At 40.0% G+C, this 13,065-nt stretch overlaps 1 protein-coding gene across 1 annotated transcript in view; it reads left to right on the forward strand.

Annotated features, from left to right (window-relative positions):
• The first annotated feature begins 232 nt into the window (after positions 1 to 232).
• Positions 233 to 13,065, forward strand: part of slain1a (SLAIN motif family, member 1a) — a 55,873-nt gene continuing 43,040 nt past the window's right edge. The window contains exon 1 of the mRNA XM_060826527.1: positions 233 to 338. Coding sequence (XP_060682510.1) covers positions 278 to 338 — 61 coding nt within the window. The 5' untranslated portion in view covers positions 233 to 277. The remainder of the gene's footprint in view (positions 339 to 13,065) is intronic.

Here is a 13,065-nt window from a genome sequence, read left to right on the forward strand (position 1 = left end):
AATTTTCAAGTTTTGCTGTCAAGTCATGCCTGTACTCTTGTAAGATTTCTCAATTGCTGAGTCAGTTTTAAAAAGGATTTCAAAACCATACATTTATTCAGTTGAGGCAACTTTTATCCTGCTTTCATTTAAAATATGCAATTGTTCATCAAATAGTTACACCTGATTTTGTTTACATGTATTTACAGGTTATGCAATCCGAAATCTTCCACTCAGCCCACAATCATCGATCGACAGTGAACTGAGCACTTCTGAGCTTGATGATGAATCTATCTCCATGGGTTATAAACTACAGGATTTGACAGATGTCCAGATCATGGCAAGACTACAAGAAGAAAGTGAGTGTGTTAATAGTTAAGCACACAATGTAATATATCTCATATTAGCAAAAAATATTGTCAAAGAATATTTTCACCTTTTAGCAAGTGCAGTGTTTCAAATAATTTCCTTTGTTTGGAGCAATGACCTGGTCATGGGTGAGCAACAATACTGGATTTCTCCTGCATTATTTTTAAATAAAGTTCACTATGGAGTATGCTAAAAAGAATCTAATATTCTCCACAATTCAAGGTTTTGCATTTCCTTGTCTGAATGTTTATTCTAAGTCTGGACTGCAAACTAATATTTCTGTAATTCATGCAAATTTTGTTACAACTTAATTTCCCTTCAGTAGGGGTGAAGGAATAATTTCTTCTTCTAACATTTGAAGGACTCCACTTTAATCTTCATTTTAAAAATCATTCAGTTTTGGGTTGAAATTTGAAAGAAGCAATTGTCTTATAGTGATGAAAGTACTTAAACTCACAATGATGGAATCAATTGGAATTTTCTATGTTAACTTTCGTTTGCCATTATAGTTTTGAGGTAGAGTAAATTCTTAATTCAAGACTTCAAGTGCAATTATCTGATGATTTAATTTCTTTCAGCACTCACCTCCAATTTGGCTGAGTTATGTACATTGCCTTAATTCTTGACTATTTAATATTTTTGCCATAAAACTTGTTTTGACTTATTAGGGGTAGGCCTGCTTGCTTTTGTTTTTCTTAAAATGACCTTAGTAAACCATAATTTCCTCCTATTTTTGTAACTGAGCACTTGTGGAACCAATGCGACATCTCACATTACATTCCCTTGTAACTAATCCCCCACCCCTGAGATCTCTCAATAGCTATTTGCAGTTTTTTTTGTGTGTTTTATAATTGCTTGGTAGACGTGATACTATGGTCTGTCGAGCTTCTGCTTCGCAAGGTGCTCATTTTTGTTCAAACTAACCTTGTGGAATTATCAGAACTGGCCTTCTTGCTGCAAAATCAGGTATTGGCTGCAAAGAACACTGACCTAAACAAAAATTTTGATTTCGATGGATTTTTGCAGTTTACTCACTGGAGTAATGTACATTTGCAAGTTGCTCATTCTCTGTCTGCATGTTTATTTTGTAAAGAAAGTTTGATTCTCTATCCTTTAAAAGAACTTCACAGTTTCCCCACTGAGAACATTGATTTAATTAGCTAGAACACTATCTTAAAAGTTGTTGTGGTTCTGTTCGCCGAGCTGGAAGTTTTTGCTGCAAACGTTTCGTTCCCTGGCTAGGGAACATCATCAGTGCTATTGGAGCCTCCTGTGAAGCGCTGCTTTGATGTTTCACAGGAGGCTCCAATAGCACTGATGATGTTCCCTAGCCAGGGAATGAAACGTTTGCAGCAAAAACTTCTAGCTCGGCGAACAGAACCACAACAACGGACACCCGAGCTACAAATCTTCAACCAGACTTTATCTTAAAAGTGCTAGTTTGTAACTATCCTTTTTTTTAAAGTTATGCATTATCTCATGTATCAGGCTTTGTGTTAAGAACTTTACATGACCTCAGTATGTTGCAGAACACTGCAAACAAGAAACCATTTTTGAAATGTAGCCACTTCTGTAATATTGGCAATGTGGCAGTCAGTTTGTAAAATAAGGTCTTGAGCAGTAGTGAAACAATCTGTATTTGTCTGAAGTGGAGGAATAAATATTGGCCATGACACCGGGGAGGTAATGACATAGAACAGATAAAGGCATAGCCTACTGTCTCAACCAGATTTGGAGGTGCTGGTATTGGACTGGGGTGTACAAAGTTAAAAATCACACAACACCAGGTTATAATCCAACAGGTTTAATTGGAAGCACTAACTTTTGAAGTGCTGTTCCTTCATCAGGTGGTTGTGGAGTACACAATTGTAATTCACAGAATTTATAGCAAAAGTTTACAGCGTGATGTAACTGAAATTACACATTGAAAATACCTTGATTATTTGTTGAGTCTCTCATCTATTGGAATGATTATGATAGTTTCACTTCTTTCATATATAAATCAGAAAACTTTTTTTTAAAAGTTACATTCTCAGAATAACTGTAACAATTGGTGTCAGCCAGATAAAATGGCTAACGCCTTCAACAGCTTAACATCTTTATCATATCCTTCTGATCTGGAGGTGAGAAAGTCACCAGTTGAATCATGGCTTGTATTCTAGTTATTGAAAAACATACGTTTTTGTGTATGATTCAGTAAACAGTGTACATGTATTTTGATGCTATAGATCATGGTTTATAAATCGAACTTTGAAGCTTAGAAAAATCCTACCAATGTGATTGGTATAAAATGTGAGGCACTGATGCTCGTGTATGTGATTTACATGAGTGTGTCTTAAAGCTCCACCCATCGTTTTGGCAGCAGGAGCCATATCTCCTATTTGATCTCATGTGACGATTAATAACCTGAGTATACCCATCCAGGTGCCTTTTAAATGCTGCAATTGTACCAGCCTTCACCACTTCCTCTGACAGCTTGTTCCATACATGGACCACCCTTTGTGTGAAAATGTTGTCTCTTCGATCCCTTTTAAATCTTTCTCCTCTCACCTTAAACCTATGTTGTTAGTTTTGGACACCCCCACCCCAGGGTAAAGTCTTTGTCTATTCACCATATACATGCCTCTCATGATTATATAAACCTCTGTAAGGTCATTCTTTCAGCCTCCAAAACTCCAGTAAATAGCCCCTGCCTATTCAGTGTCTCCTGATCGCTCAAACCCTCCAGTCCTGGCAAGATTCTTGTAAATCTTTTTTGATCCCTTTTAAGTTTCACAAAATCCTTCCTATAGCAGGGAGACCAGAATTGCTTGCAATCTTCCAAGAGTGGCTTAACCAACGTCCTGTACAGCTGCAAACATGACCTCCCAACTCCTATACTCATTGCTTTGACCAATAAAGACATGCATACCAAGCACTGCCTTCACTATTCTGTCCATCTGTGATTCAATTTTTCAAGAAACTTGCACTCCAATGTCCCCAGGACCTTACTATTAAACATATAAGTCCTGCTTTGATTTGTCTTTCCAAAATGCAGCACCTCGCATTTATCTAAATTAAACTTCAGCTGCCACTCCTCTGTCTATTGGGCCATCTAATCCAGGTCCCTTTGTACTTTCAGGTAACTTTTGCTGCTCACTTTTGGTGTCAGCTGCAGGCTTACTAACCATATCTCCTGTAAACACATCCAAATCATTTATGAAAATGATGAAAAGCAGTGGACCCAGCACCAATTCTTGCAGCACACTGCTGGTCACAGGCCTCTAGTCTGAAATGCTTCCCCCCCACCAACACCCCCTGTCTTTTACTTTCAAGCCAGTTCTGTATCCAGAGGGCTAGTTCTACCAATATTCCATGTGATCTAAGCCTTGCCCTTCACCCTAACAGGAACATAGTGTTTCTGGACTTTCATTATCTCATTTTTGAAGTTTTCATATTTACCTGTTGTCCCTTTACCTGCAAACATCTATCCCCAATCATCTCTTGAAATTTCTTGCCTAATACGGTCAAAATTGCCCTTCCTCCAATTTAGAACATTAACTTTTAGATCCAGTCTATCCTTTTCCATCACTATTTTAAAACTAATAGAATTATGGTTACTCGCTGCAAAGTACTCCCACACTGACACCTCAGTCACCTGCTTTGCTTTATTTCCCAAGAGTAGGTCAGGGTTTGCATCTTCTCTAGTAGATACATCCAACTACTGAATTAGAATTTTGTTTTTGGACACAGTTAAGATCTCAATCTAATCCGTTAACACTATGGCTGTCTTATCTATTTTTGGAAAGTTTCTGAAGCTGAAAAATTAATCTGATTCTTATTATGAGAATAACCCTGAACATGCACTTATTAGTTGCAGAGTTGGAGAGATTGAATTATACACCAAATATAAGGATAAATTGAGACATTAAAAATTCTGACTAACTGGGTCAACTTTTATGCTATGATCTATGATATTTATTTTGTGTGTTCTATTGTAGTGCTGAATACATTTATTCTTTAGAACAGAAATATTTATTTTACATTTTGATATAAATTTGTTGTTTGTGATCACCACAACAAACCACTTGTTAATTATTTTTGTCTGTTTATTTTGCCTGATTTTCAGGTCTACGACAAGATTATGCTTCCACTTCAACAACACTCTCTCAACGCAGCTCCAGTACATCATTATATTCAGCAAAGCGAGGGACGAGCAGCGATCAAGAGTACGATTGCTGCAGTCTGGAAGATGAAGAGGAATTTGACCAACTTCCCCCACAACCTCGGCTCACCAGATGCTCTCCACCATTGCGCAGTATGCCACATTCACAGACTTTTGCCAGTATACGAGAATGCAGAAGAGGTCCAACTCCTCCTTCCTACTTGCAGTCCAGTGGTTATTCATCGTATTACTCACAGGGTCATATGTCCGATCAGCATCAGTACCGAACAAATGCAGGTAAAATTCTAAAAACTGTTTCAAAAGTGATTCTCGTTTTGATATTGTAAGTTCATTGCCAGTCTTTGTGAAGATGCCGGAGTTGAAATTGGAGATTCCTTTATGATTCAGTGCCAGCATTCAAGGACCTACCAACAATTCAGGTACAGCCTGCATCAAATGCTGATCAAAACCTCCCTATTCTTGCCTGAAGCATGTGTCTTTTAAACTTAAATACAAAAAAAAGAGAGGAACCACAACTGAAACTTTATCATGATTTACATTCAGTTCATGTTCAATTATTAGTCATGCCAACCAAGAAACCGCTGCTTCAGTTTCAATCCACTTGTAATTATAAGTTGCAGTGTCTTTATGATGTCTTGACATCTTTTGTATCATTGTTGAGGTGAAACAGCCACCTCTAGCATAAATATTTGAATTATTTTTGTCAGTTAGCACTCCCAATATGAGGCTTCATGCTCTGAGAATGCACACTGAGAATCCAGCTGACTTTTGCACTGAAATTCTGAATGGTCCAGATCTCCTGAAAGTCCAAAGCCGGATATATGACCAGAAATGCATTTTGGAAACCCTTGGATATCTTGATGCTCTGAATCCTTGCAAATCTCATGGCAATTATGAACTTCTGAAGGATAATTCCTCCACTCTCAGCCCCCTCACAGGAAGCCTTCAACTCTCCGCTAAAGCTGAAGACTTCAGACAATTATGATCTATTTACCTGCTATGGAATTTTAGACAGAAATTTCTATCTAACTCCTAATAATAGAATTGCCCTATCTCTGGACTCCTCCCACTGATTCCCCTTCACTGAACCTGACCTGATTTGACCCCTTATGCTTCCCCACCATAGATGCCCTCCCCTAACCACCGAAACCAACATGATGAGGTTCGCCAGCTACTGCTCCCCATTTCTCTAAACACCTCCCAAATCTTCAATACCATCTCCAACCTAACTTGACTATCTCCTGATCTGATAACCTCTGTTAATTTGATCTGATAGCCCACCTTACCTTGCTGCCAATCTACCCAATTGTCACTTATTATGTGGGCATGCCAACTCTATACTCTTTTGGTCATGATGACGGTTGCTACCAACACTTCTTTTTAAGTGCAGGAAACTAGGAGGCCTGTTTTGTCTAGTGTGGCAGAGGGAAAGTACTTCCTGGTCTAATTTGAGAAATCTCTTGCAGTTAACATGCAATAAATTGCATCATGTTAAATAACTAGTTACAGGTTACATTGATATGATGGACATTGAGGCAGACCAGGTATTAGGTTCCAGTCATAGAGTCATAGAGATATACAACACAGAAACGGACTCTTCGGTCCAACTCGTCCATGCTAACCACGTATCCTAAATTAATCTAGTCCCATTTGCCAGCATTTGGCCCATATGCTTCTAAACCTTTCCTATTTATTTACTCATCCAGATGTCTTTTAAATCCTGTTACTGTTCCAGCCTCCACCACTTCATGCACCACTCTCTGCTTGAAAAAGGTGCCCCTTCCATCCCTTTTAAATCTTTCTCCTCTCGCTTTAAACCTATGCCTTCTAGTTTTGGACTCTCCCACACAGGGTAAAAAACCTTTTCTATTTATCTTATCCATGCCCCACATGATTTTATAAACCTCTATAAGGTTATCCCTCAGCCTCAACATTTCAGGGAAAATAGTGCCAGCCTATTCTGTCTCACCACATAATACAAACCTTCCAAACCCTGGTAACATCCTTGAAAATCTTCTCCGAGCCCTTTCAAGTTTCACAACAACTTGTCTAAAATGGGGAGACCAGAATTGCATGCCATATTCCAAAAGTGGCCTCACTTTTGTCCTGTACAGCCGCAACATAACCTGCCAATTCCTGAACTCAATGCACTGGCCAATAAAGGCAAGCACACTAAATGCTGCCTTCACTATCCTATCTACCTGTGACTCTAGGAACTATGCACCTGCACTCCAAGGTCTCTTTGTTTAGCAGCACTCTCCAGAACCTTACCATTTAAGTGTATAAATCCTCCCTGATTTGCCTTTCCAAAATTTAGCACCCCACATTAATCTAAATTAAACTCCATCTGCTACTCTTCAGCCCATTGGCCTATCTGATCAAAATCCCATTGTACTCTTAGGTAACCTTCTTTGCTGTCCAAGGCACTCCAAATTTGATGGCATCTGCAAACTTACTAACCATACATCCTATATTCACATCCAAATCTTTAAATAAATGATGAAAATCATTAATTTTGTTCTGCTCAAGTTTGTAACATCCTCATTGTGGTTGGTCCCGGACTGCTGAAGTGCCCTCCGACTGGGAGGGAACACTGCTGTCTGCTGTCTGTTGTTTGTTGTGCGGTGTCCATTCATCTGTTGCTGTAACCTCTGCTCGGTCTGTCGAATGTAACATGTCTCAGGGCATCCTTGCCTGCAGCGTATGGCCGAGTCGAATGTGTACCTGCATGTACATGGTGGGAGGTGTCCCCACGTTTAATGGTGTCACGTCGACACTGACACATCTTGCAGCGTCTACTGTGACAAGATTGTATGGTGTCCTGAAAGTTGGGCAGTTTGCTGCGAACAATAATCTGTTTGAGGTCGTGCAACTAACAGGGTACCCTTGGTTGTCCTGTACTTCCCAGGAGCCGAAAGACTACGCCATGTTCTTCGTAGCCTAATACATATTATTGACCTTCTCCACGCCTCCACCTCTCACCTTTAAACAACTACCAAACCTCAAACAGATCATTGTTCGCACCAAACTGCCCAGCTTTCAGGACAACACCATACGGTTTTGTCATGGTAGACGCTGCAAGATATGTCAGTGTGAACATGGATGTCACCATTTCATGTGGGGACACCTCCCACCATGTACATGACAGGTACTCATGCGACTGCACGACAATCAACAGACAGGGGTGTTCCCTCCCAGTCGGAGAACCATTCAGTGGTCCGGGACATTTGACCTACAACCTTTGGGTGACCATTCTCAAAGTCTGATTTTGGGACAGGCAACAATGCAGAATGGCAAAAGCAGAGGATGATAGCCAAGTTTGGAACCCATGGGGATGGCCTCAACCGGGACCTTGGATTTGTGTCACACTACAGGCGACTCCTCTGCATGACACACACAGACGCACACACACACACCTACAGACTCATACACTTACACAGACCGCCTCTCATACACAAGCTCTTCCTCATATACTCACACTTACACTCCCACACTCGTATGCACCCCCTCACAACCTATACCCTTTTACGCTCATGCTCACACAATACACATAAACACGCACTCCCACATACACTCCTACACCCTTGCGCACACACACCCACATGCATGCACACACATATATGTTTGTGGGGTGAATTTGTACTTGCAGAATTACATTTTATGTTGCTTAAAAACTGCATGAATCCATGTAAGATTCTGTAAATCCCCTTTTTAGATTAGAATCAGCCTGAACACTGGGGCACAGACAGGGCACCTTTAATGCATTATCTGGGCCAACACGGCACCTATTGTTAAAGTTCACTTGAGAATGTAACTTTGAAAAAGTTCTGGGATTTACTTATAAAAGAGCTGAAACCAACATACCCATTCTAAAAGGTGAGAGACTAAACAAACAATCCAGGTCTGTTTCAAAATATAATTTCATTTTCATCACACTGTAAACTTTAGCTATAAATTCTGTGTCTTGCTATCCTATACTTCACAACCACAGTGCTCCGAAAGCTAGTGCTTCCAAATAAACCTTTTGGACTATAACTTGGTACTGTGTGATTTTTAACTTCATAAATTTGAATCTACTCAATGTGGTATACATGAAAATGTATTAGGATTGTTCTATCATGTGCATATTCCACTCAGCTTATTAAATTAAAGTTCTTTTCCTATTGAATATTAGTTTAAGAGTCTTCAATATAAATCAGAAATTCAGTTATCTAACATGTAAAATATGTGCAACTTCCAGCCCTCTAGGCCAAAAGGAAGTACTGCCACACATTCCACAAGTGAACAAATGTTAGCCCTTTTTTTATTTACATTGATCCATTGACACTAAGAACAGATATCCTTAATTCTTCTGAACAAATCCGCGCCCACCCCCTCCAAAAAAAAAGATAAACTGGACAAGCACTTTCCAGCATATCCTGTTTAGTTCTGGTGTGTGTAGCTGATGTAACGTGACAAACATTCTCACCTGGAATGCATTCTTGTCTGACTTGGAAGGCTGGTAGCTTGTTGCATTAAAAACTGTTGTCTTTGAATGTCTGATGTCTGGAGGATTTCAGTCTCTTGGATTTTATCTATGGAGGACGTTTTCGCTGCTGAAACATTCAGTGTCTTTGAAGTAAACTAAATCTCTGAAACAGGTAACTTCTTCCTTGCAGTGGCTTCAGGCATTGGGTGTTAGTTGTTCCTTCTCAATGATGGCTTCCATGGAGTTGTATATCAGGGGATTTGTATTCGCAAGCTATCTGTAGATTTGTGTTGAAGCATGTAATCTCTGGACTTCAACTCCTAGGTTGGTTGAGAGTCCCTCATTCACCTCTGTGATTGCATTTTGGTGAAACTAATGTTCACTTCCTCAAATCTGCTCTTTTTGAAGATAGATCATGGCAAGGTAGAACCACTTAAGCATCTGACATTCGACTTCAATGCGTCACAACTCTTTGTTTATAGGGCTTTGTTGCATTCTGAGTTACCTTAATTGATGACATATCATTGAACTGAAATGGAATTTGGTATTCATTGGATAGGTCATTTTAAATAATATTTTCCCCATATCTGCCCCGCTGATTAATTCATTGATATCCTCTTGCAGTATGCAGTTTCCTTCTCACTATTCACCACGCTTCCAATTTCTATGTCTTCTGAAAAATTCTTGATTATGATACCTAAATTTAAATGCAAATCATTAATGTATACCATAGCAGCAAGGGCTCCAACTTTGCAGAATCCCACTGGAAACAGACTTAATGCCACTGAAACATGCTTCGACCATCACCCTATACTTCCACCCTTTCAGCCAATTTTGTCAGACATGTCACTTTGCCTTCAGTCATAGGTTTTTAATTCCTTGACCAGGCTGCCACACGGCACCTTATCAAAAGCCTTTCTAAATCTATGTAGATCACGTATAATGCATTACTCTCTTGAACACACCTGATCAAATTTATCAAACACAGCCTTCCTTTGATAATTCCATGTAGATTAACCCAATTCTCTCCAAGTGCTGCTATATCCTGTTCCTCAGAAATATTTCTGATAACTTCCCCAACACTAAGGTTAGACTAAGCAGCCTTTACGTTTTTGGTCTTTCTCTTCCTTTTTTAAAATAATGTTAATGGTCCTCTGGCACCTTACCTGTGGCCAAAGAGGATTTGGAAATAGCTCTCAAAACAGTTCTTCTCTCTCCTTCATCCCCTCCCTTGACAGCCTTGGTACATCTCATCTAAGGCTGCACTTTAACCACTTTATAAGGCCGCTAAACTTGCCTGTTATTTTCTTCCACTATTTCACTGTCTTCCATACTGATGTCTATATCTGCATCATCCTTTCCCATTGTGAAGACACCCTAGTTATTCAATTGCTGTTTATATATTGTAACAACCACTTTGGGTTATCCTTTATTGTATACATCAATTCTTTCTCATGTACTCTCTTAGCTTTCCTAATTTCTTCCTTTATTTCATTGTTGGTCTATTGATATTCCTCTGGGGACTCTGCTGTAATGAGCCCTCAATATTTGGCATAGCCGCCTTTTTCAATTGTAAGGCTAACCTTTACGTCCCTTTACAGCTCGGAAATCTGTGGCCTCAGTCGCGTCCTTTCCTTTACAGGAACAGACTTGTCTCATACTCTTGCTGTTTCATCATTGAATGCCTCCCACTGGAACAACAGTTTTTTTTTCTGCGCGTAGCCGCTCCTTCTTCACTTAGACCGAATTGAACCTTATCTTAGTAAAATTAGGCTATCTACATTTTAGAACTTTTATTTACAGTCCATTCTTAACCTATATATTAAATAATATGCTCACAATCTGCAAAATACTCCCTTACTATTATGCCTTTCTCCTCTCAGTGATACTGACTGCCTGTCTTGATGTCCTTAACTCACCCATTCCTCTCCATTTGTTTAACATAGGAACACTTGAGGCTTTTTTTTTCTTGGACTCAGCACCACCCTCCTAACCTGCAATCCTCTTCCTGACCTCTCCGCCCCCACCCCCACTCCGGCCTATCACCCTCACCTTGACCTCCTTCCACCTATCACATCTCCATCGCCCCTCCCCCAAGTCCCTCCCCCCTACCCTTTATCTGAGCCTGCCTAGCACCCTCTCCTCATTCCTGATGAAGGGCTCTGGCCCGAAACGTCGAATTTCCTGTTCCTTGGATGCTGCCTGACCTGCTGTGCTTTAACCAGCAACACATTTTCAGCTTTTTTTCTGTTGTCAACTGTCCTACCTCATTATCCTGTTTGTGCACAGCTAATCAATTTCTTCCTTTTTTCTGAAAGTTACCTATTTGGTGACAAATAATGTATTTCTTTTTGATAGCTGAACACTTGATTGTGCCTGTGAAGTTTCTTTGCTCCATAGTGTGGTCAAGTTGTCATATATGTGTTCCCTCAATGTACTAACTTCTCACTTGGGTCCACTATCTTGTTTTGTACCTCAAGAATTAAATAGATACTGCTGATCTCCTGAATCAAGGTTGATCCTCTTCTCATTGAATTGATCTATGTTGCTTAAAGACTTTGGCTTCACTCACCTTAGAGTCTCATCTTCACTCACTCACTGACTTGGAGTCTCTGAACTATGACTCAACACCATTCTCAAGATTTTTGCACCATGATATGCTCTGTATCTGCTTTGGAATTACAGGCAGTTCTCCTATAATGCCATAGTTCCATTCCAGCGAAGCCTGGAAAATCACTTCATAGAAATAATGAGGCCTATGGGAAAAATGGGTTTAGGGGCAGACCAGCAAAAGAAATCACTCACAATCACTCAACAATCCTCCAAAAGCCTAACACGAAGTATAGCACTGCCTGAATGAAGGTTTAAATCATATTTATTAACAAAACAAAGGTAAATTTAACACAGTACAGTGAAAAAATATTGTTACTGAAGGGACCGAAGGTCGTTGTCATCACTACCCTCAGGTGCAGTTATGATTGCAGAAGTTGGATGGATGTGGGACATTGTCTTCTGACTGTTTCTTGGGGGTTGGCTTAAAAAACGGCATCCAGTTTTTCCTGCTTTGCCCTTTTTCATCTGTCTTGAAGAAGCTGCTCAGAGTGCCAGACGATATCTTATTGAATGAACTGGTACCCTGCTGCATTGTGTGTTGTGATCATTGTCCTCTAAGAGCTGCATCTGCCTCTCAGTTTCCCTCCGGATAGAAGACAAAGGAGAAGTGGAAAGCCCTCATGCTGCTACATCCTGAACTTCATCTTTTTCATCTCCAGCTTCCACTTCCCCTCAGCGACAAGCTGTTGTAGATCAGCTGCAGAGAAGTCTTCACAGTGGGGCTCAAAGCAGCTCTTCAGTAGCCTCACTTTCTACTTCTTCAAAGCCAATCTTCTTTGCAAGGACAACACCATGCTCTTTGATTTTTGGGAGCTCCTCTGATGGTTCACATCCTTTAAAATCTTGAGAAAAATCTGGGAGAAACTGTCGCCAAACTGCATACAGGCCTTCCTTACAGACATCACCCTAGGCCTCCATAATAAGGTTGATAGCATTTGATGTTAAAGCTCTTGTCACTTTTGTCCTCCAACTCTGGGGGAAAAAAAGAAAAGAATAATCTAAGAGTAGATCGTGTTATATACAGGTACAATAAGGAATTAGAAAGGCAAATGGTATGTATAGGAGTAGTGCAGTTATGCAGAAATTATACAGAGTTTGTACAAAATAAGACAAGAATATCCTCGTCTCCGAGGGAGAGCAATGAACATTCATGAGTTTAATTTTAGAGATGAAGCTGCCCAATGTATAGTACTGTACTTCTCTCAGTCTCTGACGGCAGCAGGTGTCAGCACATGTACAGAATGAAGCGTGCAAAACAATTGCTGCTGGAATCGCGCTATTACAAACAGAGGTAAGCATTCTCGAAAATACCATGCCCTAATTTTCCATGACATTATAGCCAAATTGTGTTGCCAAAACACACTTTATACAAGAACTACCTGTACAGAGTCTCCTTCTCCAGGGACGTGCTAACTCCCATGTTGCAGTCCTTATCTTACCAAGTTAGAGATGTTTTAATCTTTCACAGGAG

This window comes from Hemiscyllium ocellatum, chromosome 6, assembly GCF_020745735.1.
Source record: "Hemiscyllium ocellatum isolate sHemOce1 chromosome 6, sHemOce1.pat.X.cur, whole genome shotgun sequence".
In the NCBI taxonomy this organism is placed as follows: domain Eukaryota; kingdom Metazoa; phylum Chordata; class Chondrichthyes; order Orectolobiformes; family Hemiscylliidae; genus Hemiscyllium; species Hemiscyllium ocellatum.